Source organism: Rhinatrema bivittatum, chromosome 2 (genome assembly GCF_901001135.1).
Source record: "Rhinatrema bivittatum chromosome 2, aRhiBiv1.1, whole genome shotgun sequence".
Classification (NCBI taxonomy): domain Eukaryota; kingdom Metazoa; phylum Chordata; class Amphibia; order Gymnophiona; family Rhinatrematidae; genus Rhinatrema; species Rhinatrema bivittatum.
The window spans coordinates 264,145-283,030 of NC_042616.1; the positions used below are offsets into that span (position 1 = coordinate 264,145).

The window sequence follows — 18,886 nt, forward strand, 5'->3', positions numbered from 1 at the left end:
CCCTTGCTATAGTTACACAATGTTGGGTTCCATATTAGGTGCTACAACCCAAAAAAGAGATCTAGGTGTCATAGTGGATAATACTTTAAAATCGTCGGTTTAGTGTGCTGCGGCAGTCAAAAAAGCAAACAGAATGTTAGGAATTATTAGAAAGGGAATGGTGAATAAAACGGAAAATATCATAATGCCTCTGTATCGCTCCATGGTGAGACCGCACCTTGAATACTGTGTACAATTCTGGTCGCCACATCTCAAAAAGGATATAATTGCGATGGAGAAGGTACAGAGAACGGCAACCAAAATGATAAAGGGAATGGAACAACTCCCCTATGAGGAAAGACTAAAGAGGTTAGGACTTTTCAGCTTGGAGAAGAGATGGCTGAGGGGGGATATGATAGAGGTGTTTAAGATCATGAGAGGTCTAGAACAAGTTAATGTAAATTGGTTATTTACTCTCTCAGATAATAGAAGGAATAGGGGGCACTCCATGAAGTTAGCAAGTAGCACATTTAAGACTAATCGGAGAAAATTCTTTTTCGCTCAACGCACAATTAAGCTCTGGAATTCATTGCCAGAGGATGCAGCAAATAGTGTAACTGGGTTTAAAAAAGGTTTGGATAAGTTCCTAGAGGTTAAATCCATAAACTGCTATGAGAGTAATTAATAAGCAATAGTTGATTGTTTGGGTAATTGCCATGTACTTGTAGCCCTGGATTGGCCACTGTTGGAATCAGGATGCTGGGCTTGATGGACCCTTGGTCTGACCCAGCATGGCAATTTCTTATGTTCTTATGTAATTTAGGAATCCTGCCGGGTACCTGTGACCTGGATTGGCCACTGTTGGAATCAGGATGCTGGGCTTGATGGACCCTTGATCTGACCCAGCATGGCAATTTCTTATGTTCTTATGTAATTTAGGAATCCTGCCGGGTACCTGTGACCTGGATTGGCCACTGTTGGACTCAGGATGCTGGGCTTGATGGACCCTTGGTCTGACCCAGCATGGCAATTTCTTATGTTCTTATGTAATTTATGAATCCTGCCGGGTACCTGTGACCTGGATTGGCCACTGTTGGAATCAGGATGCTGGGCTTGATGGACCCTTGGTCTGACCCAGTATGGCAATTTCTTATGTTCTTATGTAATTTAGGAATCCTGCCGGGTACCTGTGACCTGGATTGGCCACTGATGGAATCAGGATGCTGGGCTTGATGGACCCTTGATCTGACCCAGCATGGCAATTTCTTATGTTCTTATGTAATTTAGGAATCCTGCCGGGTACCTGTGACCTGGATTGGCCACTGTTGGAATCAGGATGCTGGGCTTGATGGACCCTTGGTCTGACCCAGCATGGCAATTTCTTATGTCCTTATGTAATTTAGGAATCCTGCCGGGTACCTGTGACCTGGATTGGCCACTGTTGGAATCAGGATGCTGGGCTTGATGGACCCTTGGTCTGACCCAGCATGGCAATTTCTTATGTTCTTATGTTCTTATGTAACAGTGGTGGAGTAGTTGAGTGGCTAGAGCAGTAGGCTGGAAAGTTGAACATGATTTACAGGAATTACAGTTCCTCGCATATAACCGCTTAAAATTAGGAGCACCCGTACGTTGCATAATACGTGCGCCCCTGTGGATGCAATGTGTGAGCCCTCTGGGGACAGGGAAGTATCAGCAGTGCCTGAATATGATCCGTTTTGAAGTGCCTGAAAAGTGGAATATGAATTTAAAAAACCAGGAAGAGCCAGGATTTAAGGTCTGAAAGAAGGTGAGATATTTTTTTAGGAAAGCTGTGGCTACGTTCAGAGCGGGAACAGCAACTCCCTGCCATTCGGACGGTGCAGCCTGGTGGAAAGCACGGAGTCGGGAGCTGGTGGCGCAGGTGGGAGCAGCTCGCCCAGTGTACAGAGGTCATGAGAAGGGGGGGGGAGGGTAATGAGATACGGAGGAAGGTTGCTCTGTATATGGAAGGAGTCGGAGACCCAATGTGGTGACCTGAGAAGAGGAGTTACATGGTCACATTGGAGGGAAGATAAGTCTTGCAGCTGAATTAGCAATGGCTCGGTGGGAGGTGTGTGAGGAGAGCTGCTGGCGGTCAGATGGAAAGAACAGAGGCGGGAGGCAGTGGCCGTGCGGCTGACCAGGGTTAGGTCATGTCGTGCGAGCAATGTTTGCCTTTGTAAGAGTGCCAGAGGGACAGAAGTCTCTACTCCAAGCTATCCTACTTACAGCAGGACAGAAGACGTCTACTTATCTCAACAGCTCTAAATCGGAAGTTACAGGAGATGCCTTCTCCTCGTCCCTCCTGCACCTGCTCCCTTATTCCCCTGGGACCCAGGGCTTTCTGGATCCTTCACAGGGCGGCAGTGCAGAGATAGAGGTGAGGAAGCATCAAGCTGGAAACTGAAGCGCCCGTGAAGAAAGGAAGGGAAGACGGAAAGCCAGGAGTCGTAGCTGGAGAGGACGAGGACTTAGTAGGGGGCCCGAGATGAGAGTCACTGAAAGAGATGGTGCTGTAAATAGGTGGATGGAGTGGGCCTTGGAGGAAGATGGCTTCATAGAGAGAGAGGATTTCCAGATGCGTGGGAGACAGTCCTCAGGGGGCAGCGATGGAAGAAAGGAGGTGGAAGGAGCTCTTGAGTGTAAGACGACATTTCGGAAATGAAAAGAGAGAGAGGAATGGGAGTGGATGGGGATAAGTTTGGAGGTCTGCAAATGCATCTCCAGCTGAGAGCAGGAGGGTCTCTTCTTTCATGGCAGCTCCTGATTTGTCAGTGTGATGAGACGTAAGGCTCATCAGTATTACCGAAATCATTTTAAACGTCTTCAGAAAGCTGTCGGTTTGTAAGCTTCAGTAAAGGACAGTTTGCAGACAGTGCATGCAGTCCTCCGAAATCTCACATCTGTATAAAAAAGAGCAAGTAAATATAAGAACAGTACTTGTAGACCAGTAATAAAAATGTATCCTCAACTATAAGGGTATAAAGACTTCACTATGTACCAGTTCAGAGCCTTTAAACGTAAGATATAACATGCAGCCACATGGAGAGACTGCGTCCTGTAAGGGTACATACATGCATGAATATACATGTGACATTTTTATAGCTTGAAAATGAATGCATAAAAGATATGTAGAAACCTCTGTACGTACCAGTGTACAGAATTTGTAGAAGGAAAAGATATAACATGCAGCCACATGGAGAGACTGCGTCCTGTAAGGGTACATACATGCATGAATATACATGTGACATTTTTATAGCTTCAAAATGAATGCATAAAAGATATGTAGAAACCTCTGTACGTACCAGTGTACAGAATTTGTAGAAGGAAAAGATATAACATGCAGCCACATGGAGAGACTGCGTCCTGTAAGGGTACATACATGCATGAATATACATGTGGCGTTTTTATAGCTTGAAAATGAATGCATAAAAGATATGTAGAAACCTCTGTACGTACCAGTGTACAGAATTTGTAGAAGGAAAAGATATAACATGCGGCCACATGGAGAGACTGCGTCCTGTAAGGGTACATACATGCATGAATATACATGTGACATTTTTATAGCTTGAAAATGAATGCATAAAAGATATGTAGAAACCTCTGTACGTACCAGTGTACAGAATTTGTAGAAGGAAAAGATATAACATGCGGCCACATGGAGAGACTGCGTCCTGTAAGGGTACATACATGCATGAATATACATGTGGACATTTTTATAGCTTCAAAATGAATGCATAAAAGATATGTAGAAACCTCTGTACGTACCAGTGTACAGAATTTGTAGAAGGAAAAGATATAACATGCAGCCACATGGAGAGACTGCGTCCTGTAAGGGTACATACATGCATGAATATACATGTGGCATTTTTATAGCTTCAAAATGAATGCATAAAAGATATGTAGAAACCTCTGTACGTACCAGTGTACAGAATTTGTAGAAGGAAAAGATATAACATGCGGCCACATGGAGAGACTGCGTCCTGTAAGGGTACATACATGCATGAAATACATGTGGCATTTTTATAGCTTCAAAATGAATGCATAAAAGATATGTAGAAACCTCTACACAAACCTCTACAAATTCTGTACCAGTGTACAGAATTTGTAGAAGGAAAAGATATAATGTGCGGCCACATGGAGAGACTGCGTCCTGTAAGGGTACATACATGCATGAATATACATGTGGCGATTTTATAGCTTGTAAATGAATGCATATGTTTACCCTTGCAGGACCCGGTCTCCCTGTGTCTGCATGCGCTCTATCTTACACTTTTAGAAATTCTGTATACTGGCATGCATAGAGGTTTCAGCATTTTCAAGCTATAAATCGCCACTTAGGAATATTCATGCACACGTTTACAAATAAAAGGCTTTTCAAAAATATTTTAAAGCGTTTTTTTGTAACATTGAACAGCCTTAAATCTTGTCACACGTTCCCCACCGACTTCTATAATCTTATGAGGATTATTACTCCACTGTTTGTGTGCACTTCCTAATTTGTTCCATGGTGTTTTATACATTTTAGTTTTCCTGTGATGTTTTTTTTTTTAACTTATTTTATGATGTGTTATTTGTAAAGTGCTGTTTATGTTTTACCCAGTACGTTTATCATAGTGAAACACAAATATTAATTGTGATAAACGAGGTGCGATGACAGTGAGAAAGGTAAGATGCCGACAGGTAGAAAGGCGGTGGCTGAATGAGAGGAATACAAGTTTGAAAGTAATGGACAAGGCAGAGCACAGAATAGCTGGGGAGATGGGGAATGGATCTGATTATTGGTTTGCTTTGTGGTGGGGAATACGATTGGGTGGAGGGGGTGAGAGAGCATTTGGAAGGAGAGGCGCGTTGAAGTCCCAGGAAGCAAAGAGAAGAAGAAACGATGGCCGACGGGAGGTAGCCGGGAACGTCTTCTTGACGTGATTGGCGTGGGGGGGTCTCCTGCGTGGAACGGCAGAAGCCGGAGCCCCGCTGCGCTGTGGCGCGCTTAGACGTCCGCAGCCGGGGCAGATGGAAGAAGCAAGCAGGCGAGCTGCAACCTTCCCCAGTATTCGTGGTGCAGGAGAATTGGGGCAGTTCCTTCCCCTCAGGGCTTGAAAACATCTCCCCCCCCCCCAATCTGTGTGAACTCTACCAGTGCCATGGAGACAGGAGACTCAAACCTTGATGTGTAGCAAAGTGAGGCCGGGAATGGAGGGGGCACCGTGACCTAGGGGGTTTCGTCTTGAGTTGAGTTCTGGCCACTGTTGGAGGTGGGAGGCTGGGGCTCTCCATGGCCCTCGGTCTGACCTCCGTTCATATGATCTCACTGAAGGTTTGGATCCTGCAATTGATATCGGCAGGTTACATCTCGTGTGTTTTCTCTGTCTGATTTTATTCTCGTCTAGGTTATGCTGTCCCACAATCACCCACTGAGTCAGCGAGAGAAAGAGAAGGGTTAAAGCTGAGATCCCGTTGGCCAGCGCTGTGCTCCCTGCTGTAGCACCCCGGACGGACGGCACCATGAGCGTCTCCCAGCTTTCTCCAGAGATTCACGAGATTGTGTCGTCCGCCATTCAGAGCGTGAGTACCGGGTTTGTAGCACCAGCGGAGAACTCCCTGCAGTCTCTGCCTCACCAAACATTTGGGAAGAGACTGGGAGTTTGGCGTTGTGGGCCTGACGCACCTCTGGCTCAGCTCCTCTGGCTCAGCTCCTCTGGCTTCTGAGCTCGTTCCTGGTGGAGCAGAAGCCGGTTATATTCGCGCTGGTCTCTCTCGTTCTCAGCGTGCCTTTTTTTTTTTATCCTGTGCTAAGGGACCGGATGGATCCTGTTTGTTTATTTAGGTGTTTTATATTCCGTCGTTCCAGAATAAGTTGACGACGGGTTTAGAAACTCATCGTAGCTTGTTGCACGTTTGGTTCGGTTGATGGAAGGCGATGGTCTCGTGATGATCCAGGGAAGGTCAATGAGCACGCGGTGTGCGGGTGGGGACCCGCTTCTACACATGGCAAGGGATTTCAGTCCCTGGGCCACCACTACTTCCTGGAGTCTCTCGTTAGTAGACCTAGAATTAGTGTCAGCAGAGCTCTCTTTGAGGTTTGGCTTTCGACAGAATGGCAGGCCAAAGGTGGCAGGTGTTTGCTGCTGGTCTGAGTTGTCCTTGGTCTGGCCTAGTGGCGGCATAGCACAGATTAAGCCACCGGAGCGTTAGAATGTATATATCATTATATACACCTATAGGCATCTTGTACACAGGCTGGAGGGAGGATAAACAATGGCACATTGTGATACCAGGGTACAAATTATATTGACCTGGCAGGACATGTTGAATTGTTGAGGAGAAGGTACTATATGTAAAAGAGAGTACAGAATCAAGCGTGATAAAAATGCTGCAGAAAAAATAAATTGCATGGTGCAGTGCTTATGGATATAAACTCAATGTGTAATGGGTAAGAGTATAGTAGTGGCTGTATATTACCATCCACCTGGCCAAGATGAAGAAACAGACTCTGGTAGTGGTAATTTTATTTCGATATACTGATTTATGGGTTGGGTTTTTTTTTAAAACAAAATCAAACCAGTGTACAATAAAAAATATTCATATTGATATAGTCTTAAAACAAACTGCATATTGACAACGAGAAATCTAAAAGCAAGAAAAAATATACACAAAATTTAAAAAAAACACATCTCCTAAAATCTTCCCAATAGGGTGGTGAAGAAATGCTAGCTAAAGCTAAAGCTAAAAAAAAAAAAAATTGGCAGTACAATAATTGGGAGATTTGTTACCCCAGTATTGATTGGGCCAATTTCTAATTGGAACATGCTAGACACTATAAATGATTGCTTCATGGGTAAGCTGGTCCTAGAACCGACCATGGCAGCTAATTTAGATCTATTCCTCGATGGAATGCACCAGCTGGTGTGAGGGATTATTGAGGTAAGGACATTAAGTAATAATCATAATGCAATCAAATTTGTCATAATCACTGGAGAGGGGGGCATTAAGTGAAAGTACTATAGTAGCATTTACAGTACCTTTAAAAATGGAGACTGTGATAGAATGAAGATATTAGAAAAACAACTAAGAAGTGATTAGAAGAAGGTTAAAAATGTGGATGAGATGCATACATGGTTTAAAGCTATCATTTTGGAAACCCTGATAAAATGTATTCCACGAATTAAAAAAAAAAAAAAGTGGCAGGAAGACCAGCGACTGCCAGCAGGTTTTCATAGTGAAGTCAGAGGCAGAGAAAAACAAAAAATGGAAAGCAGACCCAAATGAAGAAAATAGGGACGAGCTTAAGAACTGGAAAGTTTGATATAAAAAAAAAAAGTAGTAAGAGAGGTGAGAAGAGAATTGTAGAAAAAGCCTGCCAAGGAGATAAAAAGTAATAATAAAACATTTTTCAAGTACATTTGAAGTTAAACGCTTGTGAGGGTCATTTGGGCAGGTAGAAGATCAAAGAGTTAAAGAGGTGTTTGGGGGAGGACATGGAAATAGAAAAACTGAATGAATTATTTGCCTGAGCCTTTACTGAGGAGAATGCTGGGGGAACATCCCTACAGGTAAAACATTCTTTCCTGGTGGAGATTCTGAGCTAGTAAAACAAACCACTATGATAAAGGAACATGTAACAGATCAAACTGACAAACTAAAGTGTTACAAATCACTAGGACCGGATGGCATCTACCCCAGAGTTCTAAAAGAACAAAAACATGAAATTACCAATCTATTACTAGTAATCTGCAAGCTAGCATTCAAAACAGCCTGAAGACTGGAACGTGGCCAGTGTGACGCGGATTATAAAGGGGTCCAGGGGTGATTTAGGAAACCGTAGACCAGTATGCCTGATGTCTGTGCTGGACAAAACGGTAGAAGCCAGTCTTAAAAATAAAATCACTGGCCATATTGATAAACAGGGCTCAATGGGAAAGAGTCAACACGTCTTTAGCGCAGAGAGATGCCCTGCCTTACCAGTCGTGCACGTTTTTTTGTACATGTAAATAAGCATGCAAATAAAGGTGAGCCAGATTTGCATGTTCAGAAGGCATTTGACAAAGTCCCCCTGGAGGAGAGACTCCTCAGGAAATTATAAAGCCATGGGATACAAGGCAGTGCTCTAGTGTGGACTGGTAGAGGGATAAAAGACAGGAAACCAGAGGGTGGGACAGTTTTCCAGATGGAGAAAGGTCGTCAGTGGAGTGCCACAGGGGATCAGCCCTGGGGACCTGTGCTGTTTAACATATTCGTAAATGACCTGCAAAAAGGAACAGGGAGCTAGGTGACCGAATTTGCGGTCGAGACGAAAATTATTCCAATTTTGTTAAAACAGTAGCAGATTGCGAGGAACCGCAGAAGGAGCTGGGAGAGTGGAAAAGTGCGAAGCGATGCACATAGAGAGCAATCGTATCAAATGCAGTCCCACGACGCTGGGAAAGGACCTTGCAGTCCTTGTGGGAAATTGCATCGAGATCTGAAAGGAAATGGAGAATAAAACAGAAAACATCACCTGCGACCTCCGGAGCCGTTAATACATAAATTCCAGGTTTCTGGTCGCGGTTTAATATTGTCCGGTGTTCTCCCATTTGAAGTGTGTGTTATGATCATTTTATTATTATTGCGTTGTTGTTAGTTATTTTGTTAAACATATTATTTTATTTTAAGCTTCTTTCTTCTGTAAGCCACCTACAGCGAAGGATGGTGCAGCCTGGACATATTTGACGTAAATAAATATCACTTCCGTATGGAGCCAGGGTGTGACCGCACCTTGAGTACTGGGTGCAGTTCTGCATGCCCCGTCTCGAGAGAGACAGAAGGGAATTGGATTCAGGTGACAGCCAATGCTGGGCCCCAAGTTTTACATTCAGAGGTACCGGTACACAAACATTAAGGGAAAAAAAAAGAACAGGTCTGCATCTACTGCCTGCTCATCAGCATTGTCTGACTGTAAAGGAGGTAACCGGCACGGAGCGGTCTCTGATATCTGCACCCAGGACCCTGTATTCCTCCACCCCCATCTCTCTCTCTCTCACTCACATCTGTACACAGGGACTCTGCATTCCTCCATCTCTCTCTCTCTCTCACACACATCTGTACACAGGGACTATACATTCCTCCATCTCTCTCTCTCTCACACACACATCTGTACACAGGGACTCTGCATTCCTCCATCTCTCTCTCTCTCACTCACTCACATCTGTACACAGGGCTCTGCATTCCTCCATCTCTCTCTCACTCACATCTGTACACAGGGCTCTGCATTCCTCCATCTCTCTCTCACACACATCTGTACACAGGCACTCTGCATTCCTCCATCTCTCTCTCACTCACATCTGTACACAGGCACTCTGCATTCCTCCATCTCTCTCTCTCTCTCTCTCTCTCACTCACATCTGTACACAGGGCTCTGCATTCCTCCATATCTCTCTCTCTCTCTCTCTCTCACACACACACATTGTACACAGGGACTCTGCATTCCTCCATCTCTCTCTCTCTCACTCACATCTGTACACAGGGACTCTGCATTCCTCCATCTCTCTCTCTCTCTCTCTCTCACACTCACATCTGTACACAGGGCTCTGCATTCCTCCATCTCTCTCTCACTCACATCTGTACACAGGGCTCTGCATTCCTCCATCTCTCTCTCTCTCTCTCACTCACATCTGTACACAGGGCTCTGCATTCCTCCATCTCTCTCTCTCACACACACATCTGTACACAGGGACTCTGCATTCCTCCATCTCTCTCTCTCTCTCTCACACATCTGTACACAGGGAATCTGCATTCCTCCATCTCTCTCTCTCTCACACACACACACACTTGTACACAGGGCTCTGCATTCCTCCATCTCTCTCTCTCTCTCTCACACATCTGTACACAGGGAATCTGCATTCCTCCATCTCTCTCTCTCTCACACACACACACACTTGTACACAGGGCTCTGCATTCCTCCATCTCTCTCTCTCTCTCACACACATCTGTACACAGGGACTCTGCATTCCTCCATCTCTCTCTCCTCACACATCTGTACACAGGGACTCTCCATTCCTCCATCTCTCTCTCCTCACACATCTGTACACAGGGACTCTGCATTCCTCCATCTCTCTCTCACTCTCACACACATCTGTACACAGGGACTCTGCATTCCTCCATCTCTCTCTCCTCACACATCTGTACACAGGGATTCTGCATTCCTCCATCTCTCTCTCACATTTGTACACAGGGACTCTGCATTCCTCCATCTCTCTCTCACACACATCTGTACACAGGGACTCTGCATTCCTCCATCTCTCTCTCTCTCACACACATCTGTACACAGGGACTCTATATTCATGTACCTCCATCTCTCATTCCCTTATATCTGTACCCAGGACTCTGTATTCCTCCACCCCCATCTCTCACTCACACACATTTGTACACAGAGACTCTCTATTCATCTATCTCCATCTCTCATTCCCTGTAATTTGTACACAGGACTCTGTATTTCTCCACTTCCATCTCTCTCTCACACATTTGTACACAGGGACTCTATATTCATCCATCTCTCTCTCACACACACATCTGTACACAGGGACTCTGCTTTCATCCATCTTCTTCTCTCTCACACACACATTTGTACACAGGTACTCTATATTCATCTACCTCCATCTCTCATTCTCTCCTATCTGTATACAGATTCTGTATTTCTCTACCTCCATCTCTCTCTGCTATCTGTATACAGATTCTGTATTTCTCTACCTCCATCTCTCTCTCTGCTATCTGTACACAGATTCTGTATTTCTCTACCTCCATCTCTCTCTGCTATCTGCATACAGATTCTGTAATTCTCTACCTCCATCTCTCTCTCTGCTATCTGTACACAGATTCTGTATTTCTCTGTCTCCATCTCCCTCTCTGCTATCTGTATACAGATTATGTATTTCTCTGTCTCCATCTCTCTCTGCTATCTGTATACAGATTCTGTATTTCTCTGTCTCCATCTCTCTCTCTCTGCTATCTGTACACAGATTCTGTATTTCTCTGTCTCCATCTCTCTCTATCTGTATACAGATTCTCTATTTCTCTACCTCCATCTCTCTCTCTATCTGTACACAGATTCTGTATTTCTCTACCTCCATCTCCCTCTCTGCTATCTGCATACAGATTCTGTATTTCTCTACCTCCATCTCGCTCTCTGCTATCTGTATACAGATTCTGTATTTCTCTACCTCCATCTCGCTCTCTGCTATCTGTACACAGATTCTGTATTCCTCTACCTCCATCTCTCTCTAACTGTATACAGATTCTGTATTTCTCTGTCTCCAACTCTCTCTCTGCTATCTGTATACAGATTCTGTATTTCTCTGTCTCCATCTCTCTCTGCTATCTGTACACAGATTCTGTATTTCTCTATCTCCATCTCTCTCTGCTATCTGTACACAGATTCTGTATTTCTCTGTCTCCATCTCCCTCTCTGCTATCTGTATACAGATTATGTATTTCTCTGTCTCCATCTCTCTCTGCTATCTGTATACAGATTCTGTAATTCTCTACCTCCATCTCTCTCTGCTATCTGTACACAGATTCTGTATTTCTCTGTCTCCATCTCCCTCTCTGCTATCTGTATACAGATTATGTATTTCTCTGTCTCCATCTCTCTCTGCTATCTGTATACAGATTCTGTATTTCTCTGTCTCCATCTCCCTCTCTGCTATCTGTATACAGATTCTGTATTTCTCTGTCTCCATCTCTCTCTATCTGTACACAGATTCTGTATTTCTCTACTTCCATCTCCGTCTCTGCTATCTGTATACAGATTCTGTATATCTCTACCTCCATCTCTCTCTGTTATCTGTACACAGATTCTGTATTTCTCTACCTCCATCTCTCTCTCTGCTATCTGTACACAGATTCTGTCTTTCTCTACCTCCATCTCTCTCTGCTATCTGTACACAGATTCTGTATATCTCTACCTCCATCTCTCTCTCTGCTATCTGTATACAGATTCTGTATTTCTCTGCCTCTGTCTCTCTCTCTGCTATCTGTACACAGATTCTGTATTTCTCTGTCTCCATCTCCCTCTCTGCTATCTGTGTACAGATTCTGTATTTCTCTGTCTCCATCTCTCTCTCTGCTATCTGTACACAGATTCTGTATTTCTCTACCTCCGTCTCTCTCTGCTATCTGTATACAGATTCTGTATTTCTCTGTCTCCATCTCTCTCTCTGCTATCTGTACACAGATTCTGTATTTCTCTACCTCCGTCTCTCTCTGCTATCTGTACACAGATTCTGTATTTCTCTGTCTCCATCTCTCTCTCTGCTATCTGTATACAGATTCTGTATTTCTCTACCTCCATCTCTCTCTCTGCTATCTGTACACAGATTCTGTATTTCTCTACCTCCATCTCCCTCTCTGCTATCTGTGTACAGATTCTGTATTTCTCTGTCTCCATCTCTCTCTCTGCTATCTGTACACAGATTCTGTATTTCTCTACCTCCGTCTCTCTCTCTGCTATCTGTATACAGATTCTGTATTTCTCTACCTCCATCTCCCTCTCTGCTATCTGTATACAGATTCTGTATTTCTCTACCTCCATCTCTCTCTCTGCTATCTGTATACAGATTCTGTATTTCTCTACCTCCATCTCTCTCTGCTATCTGTATACAGATTCTGTATTTCTCTACCTCCATCTCTCTCTGCTATCTGTATACAGATTCTGTATTTCTCTACCTCCATCTCTCTCTGCTATCTGTACACAGATTCTGTCTTCTTCTGCCTCTATCTCTCCCTGACATCTGTACACAGACATTCTGTATGGCTCTCATTCCCTGTATTTCTGAGATCTGTTCTTTGTATTGCTAATGTTTTTTGTGGTTTGTTTTTTTTTTTTTTTTTGCTCCTTCTGTATGCTCTGCTTCTGAGTGGTTTGTTCCTGGCAGACTGGGAAGGTGTGCTTAGCCAGGGTGTGTGTTAGAGACTTCACCTGGATTTTCCTATTAAAAACTAATTTCTTTTCTTATCATGCTCTGCTGTTCTTTGTTTTAGTCCACAAAGGGTTCTCTCTGTTCCTCATAGCTGAGGGAAGGTTAATCGTTAACCCCTTCTGGTAGTGCCAGCCTTCTGGCGTCCTGGAGCACAGGCTGTGTGATTGGGCAATGTCCATGTGCCAGTGACTCAATCACGTCACGTATGTGGAGGAACTGCAGCTCAGGCAGCTCTCTCCAGCATGGTGTGTATGCCTAAGTGAGTGCTCCTTCTACCCTGATCCTGCCTGGGAGTGAGTGTGACTGCTGCTCAGTCCTGTGTCTCTCAGCATGGTGAGTGCTGCTTGTACCCTGATCCTGCCTGGGAGTGAGTGTGACTGCTGCTCAGGCCTGTGTCTCTCAGCATGGTGAGTGCTGCTTGTACCCTGATCCTGCCTGGGAGTGAGTGTGACTGCTGCTCAGTCCTGTGTCTCTCAGCATGGTGAGTGCTGCTTGTATCCTGATCCTGCCTGGGAGTGAGTGTGACTGCTGCTCAGGCCTGTGTCTCTCAGCATGGTGAGTGCTGCTTGTATCCTGATCCTGCCTGGGAGTGAGTGTGACTGCTGCTCAGGCCTGTGTCTCTCAGCATGGTGAGTGCTGCTTGTACCCTGATCCTGCCTGGGAGTGAGTGTGACTGCTGCTCAGTCCTGTGTCTCTCAGCATGGTGAGTGCTGCTTGTACCCTGATCCTGCCTGGGAGTGAGTGTGACTGCTGCTCAGTCCTGTGTCTCTCAGCATGGTGAGTGCTGCTTGTATCCTGATCCTGCCTGGGAGTGAGTGTGACTGCTGCTCAGTCCTGTGTCTCTCAGCATGGTGAGTGCTGCTTGTACCCTGATCCTGCCTGGGAGTGAGTGTGACTGCTGCTCAGGCCTGTGTCTCTCAGCATGGTGAGTGCTGCTTGTATCCTGATCCTGCCTGGGAGTGAGTGTGACTGCTGCTCAGTCCTGTGTCTCTCAGCATGGTGAGTGCTGCTTGTATCCTGATCCTGCCTGGGAGTGAGTGTGACTGCTGCTCAGTCCTGTGTCTCTCAGCATGGTGAGTGCTGCTTGTACCCTGATCCTGCCTGGGAGTGAGTGTGACTGCTGCTCAGGCCTGTGTCTCTCAGCATGGTGAGTGCTGCTTGTATCCTGATCCTGCCTGGGAGTGAGTGTGACTGCTGCTCAGTCCTGTGTCTCTCAGCATGGTGAGTGCTGCTTGTACCCTGATCCTGCCTGGGAGTGAGTGTGACTGCTGCTCAGTCCTGTGTCTCTCAGCATGGTGAGTGCTGCTTGTATCCTGATCCTGCCTGGGAGTGAGTGTGACTGCTGCTCAGTCCTGTGTCTCTCAGCATGGTGAGTGCTGCTTGTATCCTGATCCTGCCTGGGAGTGAGTGTGACTGCTGCTCAGGCCTGTGTCTCTCAGCATGGTGAGTGCTGCTTGTATCCTGATCCTGCCTGGGAGTGAGTGTGACTGCTGCTCAGGCCTGTGTCTCTCAGCATGGTGAGTGCTGCTTGTACCCTGATCCTGCCTGGGAGTGAGTGTGACTGCTGCTCAGTCCTGTGTCTCTCAGCATGGTGAGTGCTGCTTGTATCCTGATCCTGCCTGGGAGTGAGTGTGACTGCTGCTCAGTCCTGTGTCTCTCAGCATGGTGAGTGCTGCTTGTACCCTGATCCTGCCTGGGAGTGAGTGTGACTGCTGCTCAGTCCTGTGTCTCTCAGCATGGTGAGTGCTGCTTGTATCCTGATCCTGCCTGGGAGTGAGTGTGACTGCTGCTCAGTCCTGTGTCTCTCAGCATGGTGAGTGCTGCTTGTATCCTGATCCTGCCTGGGAGTGAGTGTGACTGCTGCTCAGTCCTGTGTCTCTCAGCATGGTGAGTGCTGCTTGTATCCTGATCCTGCCTGGGAGTGAGTGTGACTGCTGCTCAGTCCTGTGTCTCTCAGCATGGTGAGTGCTGCTTGTATCCTGATCCTGCCTGGGAGTGAGTGTGACTGCTGCTCAGTCCTGTGTCTCTCAGCATGGTGAGTGCTGCTTGTATCCTGATCCTGCCTGGGAGTGAGTGTGACTGCTGCTCAGGCCTGTGTCTCTCAGCATGGTGAGTGCTGCTTGTACCCTGATCCTGCCTGGGAGTGAGTGTGACTGCTGCTCAGGCCTGTGTCTCTCAGCATGGTGAGTGCTGCTTGTATCCTGATCCTGCCTGGGAGTGAGTGTGACTGCTGCTCAGTCCTGTGTCTCTCAGCATGGTGAGTGCTGCTTGTATCCTGATCCTGCCTGGGAGTGAGTGTGACTGCTGCTCAGGCCTGTGTCTCTCAGCATGGTGAGTGCTGCTTGTATCCTGATCCTGCCTGGGAGTGAGTGTGACTGCTGCTCAGTCCTGTGTCTCTCAGCATGGTGAGTGCTGCTTGTATCCTGATCCTCCCTGGGAGTGAGTGTGACTGCTGCTCAGTCCTGTGTCTCTCAGCATGGTGAGTGCTGCTTGTATCCTGATCCTGCCTGGGAGTGAGTGTGACTGCTGCTCAGTCCTGTGTCTCTCAGCATGGTGAGTGCTGCTTGTATCCTGATCCTGCCTGGGAGTGAGTGTGACTGCTGCTCAGTCCTGTGTCTCTCAGCATGGTGAGTGCTGCTTGTTCCCTGATCCTCCCTGGGAGTGAGTGTGACTGCTGCTCAGTCCTGTGTCTCTCAGCATGGTGAGTGCTGCTTGTACCCTGATCCTGCCTGGGAGTGAGTGTGACTGCTGCTCAGTCCTGTGTCTCTCAGCATGGTGAGTGCTGCTTGTACCCTGATCCTGCCTGGGAGTGAGTGTGACTGCTGCTCAGGCCTGTGTCTCTCAGCATGGTGAGTGCTGCTTGTATCCTGATCCTGCCTGGGAGTGAGTGTGACTGCTGCTCAGGCCTGTGTCTCTCAGCATGGTGAGTGCTGCTTGTATCCTGATCCTGCCTGGGAGTGAGTGTGACTGCTGCTCAGTCCTGTGTCTCTCAGCATGGTGAGTGCTGCTTGTGTCCCTGATCCTGCCTGGGAGTGAGTGTGACTGCTGCTCAGGCCTGTGTCTCTCAGCATGGTGAGTGCTGCTTGTACCCTGATCCTGCCTGGGAGTGAGTGTGACTGCTGCTCAGTCCTGTGTCTCTCAGCATGGTGAGTGCTGCTTGTATCCTGATCCTGCCTGGGAGTGAGTGTGACTGCTGCTCAGTCCTGTGTCTCTCAGCATGGTGAGTGCTGCTTGTACCCTGATCCTGCCTGGGAGTGAGTGTGACTGCTGCTCAGGCCTGTGTCTCTCAGCATGGTGAGTGCTGCTTGTATCCTGATCCTGCCTGGGAGTGAGTGTGACTGCTGCTCAGTCCTGTGTCTCTCAGCATGGTGAGTGCTGCTTGTACCCTGATCCTGCCTGGGAGTGAGTGTGACTGCTGCTCAGTCCTGTGTCTCTCAGCATGGTGAGTGCTGCTTGTACCCTGATCCTGCCTGGGAGTGAGTGTGACTGCTGCTCAGTCCTGTGTCTCTCAGCATGGTGAGTGCTGCTTGTATCCTGATCCTGCCTGGGAGTGAGTGTGACTGCTGCTCAGGCCTGTGTCTCTCAGCATGGTGAGTGCTGCTTGTATCCTGATCCTGCCTGGGAGTGAGTGTGACTGCTGCTCAGTCCTGTGTCTCTCAGCATGGTGAGTGCTGCTTGTATCCTGATCCTGCCTGGGAGTGAGTGTGACTGCTGCTCAGGCCTGTGTCTCTCAGCATGGTGAGTGCTGCTTGTACCCTGATCCTGCCTGGGAGTGAGTGTGACTGCTGCTCAGTCCTGTGTCTCTCAGCATGGTGAGTGCTGCTTGTACCCTGATCCTGCCTGGGAGTGAGTGTGACTGCTGCTCAGTCCTGTGTCTCTCAGCATGGTGAGTGCTGCTTGTATCCTGATCCTGCCTGGGAGTGAGTGTGACTGCTGCTCAGTCCTGTGTCTCTCAGCATGGTGAGTGCTGCTTGTATCCTGATCCTCCCTGGGAGTGAGTGTGACTGCTGCTCAGTCCTGTGTCTCTCAGCATGGTGAGTGCTGCTTGTACCCTGATCCTGCCTGGGAGTGAGTGTGACTGCTGCTCAGTCCTGTGTCTCTCAGCATGGTGAGTGCTGCTTGTATCCTGATCCTCCCTGGGAGTGAGTGTGACTGCTGCTCAGTCCTGTGTCTCTCAGCATGGTGAGTGCTGCTTGTATCCCTGATCCTGCCTGGGAGTGAGTGTGACTGCTGCTCAGGCCTGTGTCTCTCAGCATGGTGAGTGCTGCTTGTACCCTGATCCTGCCTGGGAGTGAGTGTGACTGCTGCTCAGGCCTGTGTCTCTCAGCATGGTGAGTGCTGCTTGTATCCTGATCCTGCCTGGGAGTGAGTGTGACTGCTGCTCAGTCCTGTGTCTCTCAGCATGGTGAGTGCTGCTTGTATCCTGATCCTGCCTGGGAGTGAGTGTGACTGCTGCTCAGGCCTGTGTCTCTCAGCATGGTGAGTGCTGCTTGTACCCTGATCCTGCCTGGGAGTGAGTGTGACTGCTGCTCAGTCCTGTGTCTCTCAGCATGGTGAGTGCTGCTTGTATCCTGATCCTGCCTGGGAGTGAGTGTGACTGCTGCTCAGGCCTGTGTCTCTCAGCATGGTGAGTGCTGCTTGTATCCTGATCCTGCCTGGGAGTGAGTGTGACTGCTGCTCAGTCCTGTGTCTCTCAGCATGGTGAGTGCTGCTTGTATCCTGATCCTGCCTGGGAGTGAGTGTGACTGCTGCTCAGTCCTGTGTCTCTCAGCATGGTGAGTGCTGCTTGTATCCTGATCCTGCCTGGGAGTGAGTGTGACTGCTGCTCAGTCCTGTGTCTCTCAGCATGGTGAGTGCTGCTTGTACCCTGATCCTGCCTGGGAGTGAGTGTGACTGCTGCTCAGTCCTGTGTCTCTCAGCATGGTGAGTGCTGCTTGTATCCTGATCCTGCCTGGGAGTGAGTGTGACTGCTGCTCAGGCCTGTGTCTCTCAGCATGGTGAGTGCTGCTTGTATCCTGATCCTGCCTGGGAGTGAGTGTGACTGCTGCTCAGTCCTGTGTCTCTCAGCATGGTGAGTGCTGCTTGTACCCTGATCCTGCCTGGGAGTGAGTGTGACTGCTGCTCAGGCCTGTGTCTCTCAGCATGGTGAGTGCTGCTTGTATCCTGATCCTGCCTGGGAGTGAGTGTGACTGCTGCTCAGTCCTGTGTCTCTCAGCATGGTGAGTGCTGCTTGTACCCTGATCCTCCCTGGGAGTGAGTGTGACTGCTGCTCAGTCCTGTGTCTCTCAGCATGGTGAGTGCTGCTTGTACCCTGATCCTGCCTGGGAGTGAGTGTGACTGCTGCTCAGTCCTGTGTCTCTCAGCATGGTGAGTGCTGCTTGTACCCTGATCCTGCCTGGGAGTGAGTGTGACTGCTGCTCAGTCCTGTGTCTCTCAGCATGGTGAGTGCTGCTTGTACCCTGATCCTGCCTGGGAGTGAGTGTGACTGCTGCTCAGGCCTGTGTCTCTCAGCATGGTGAGTGCTGCTTGTATCCTGATCCTGCCTGGGAGTGAGTGTGACTGCTGCTCAGTCCTGTGTCTCTCAGCATGGTGAGTGCTGCTTGTACCCTGATCCTGCCTGGGAGTGAGTGTGACTGCTGCTCAGTCCTGTGTCTCTCAGCATGGTGAGTGCTGCTTGTACCCTGATCCTGCCTGGGAGTGAGTGTGACTGCTGCTCAGTCCTGTGTCTCTCAGCATGGTGAGTGCTGCTTGTATCCTGATCCTGCCTGGGAGTGAGTGTGACTGCTGCTCAGGCCTGTGTCTCTCAGCATGGTGAGTGCTGCTTGTACCCTGATCCTGCCTGGGAGTGAGTGTGACTGCTGCTCAGTCCTGTGTCTCTCAGCATGGTGAGTGCTGCTTGTATCCTGATCCTGCCTGGGAGTGAGTGTGACTGC

At 47.9% G+C, this 18,886-nt stretch overlaps 1 protein-coding gene across 1 annotated transcript in view; it reads left to right on the top strand.

Moving 5' to 3' along the window:
• SLC4A2 (solute carrier family 4 member 2) overlaps positions 1-18,886 on the top strand; it is a 234,807-nt gene that overhangs the window by 42,051 nt on the left and 173,870 nt on the right. The window contains exon 2 of the mRNA XM_029587230.1: positions 5,391-5,565. Within this exon, the coding sequence (XP_029443090.1) occupies positions 5,506-5,565 (60 nt within the window). The 5' untranslated portion in view covers positions 5,391-5,505. The remainder of the gene's footprint in view (positions 1-5,390; positions 5,566-18,886) is intronic.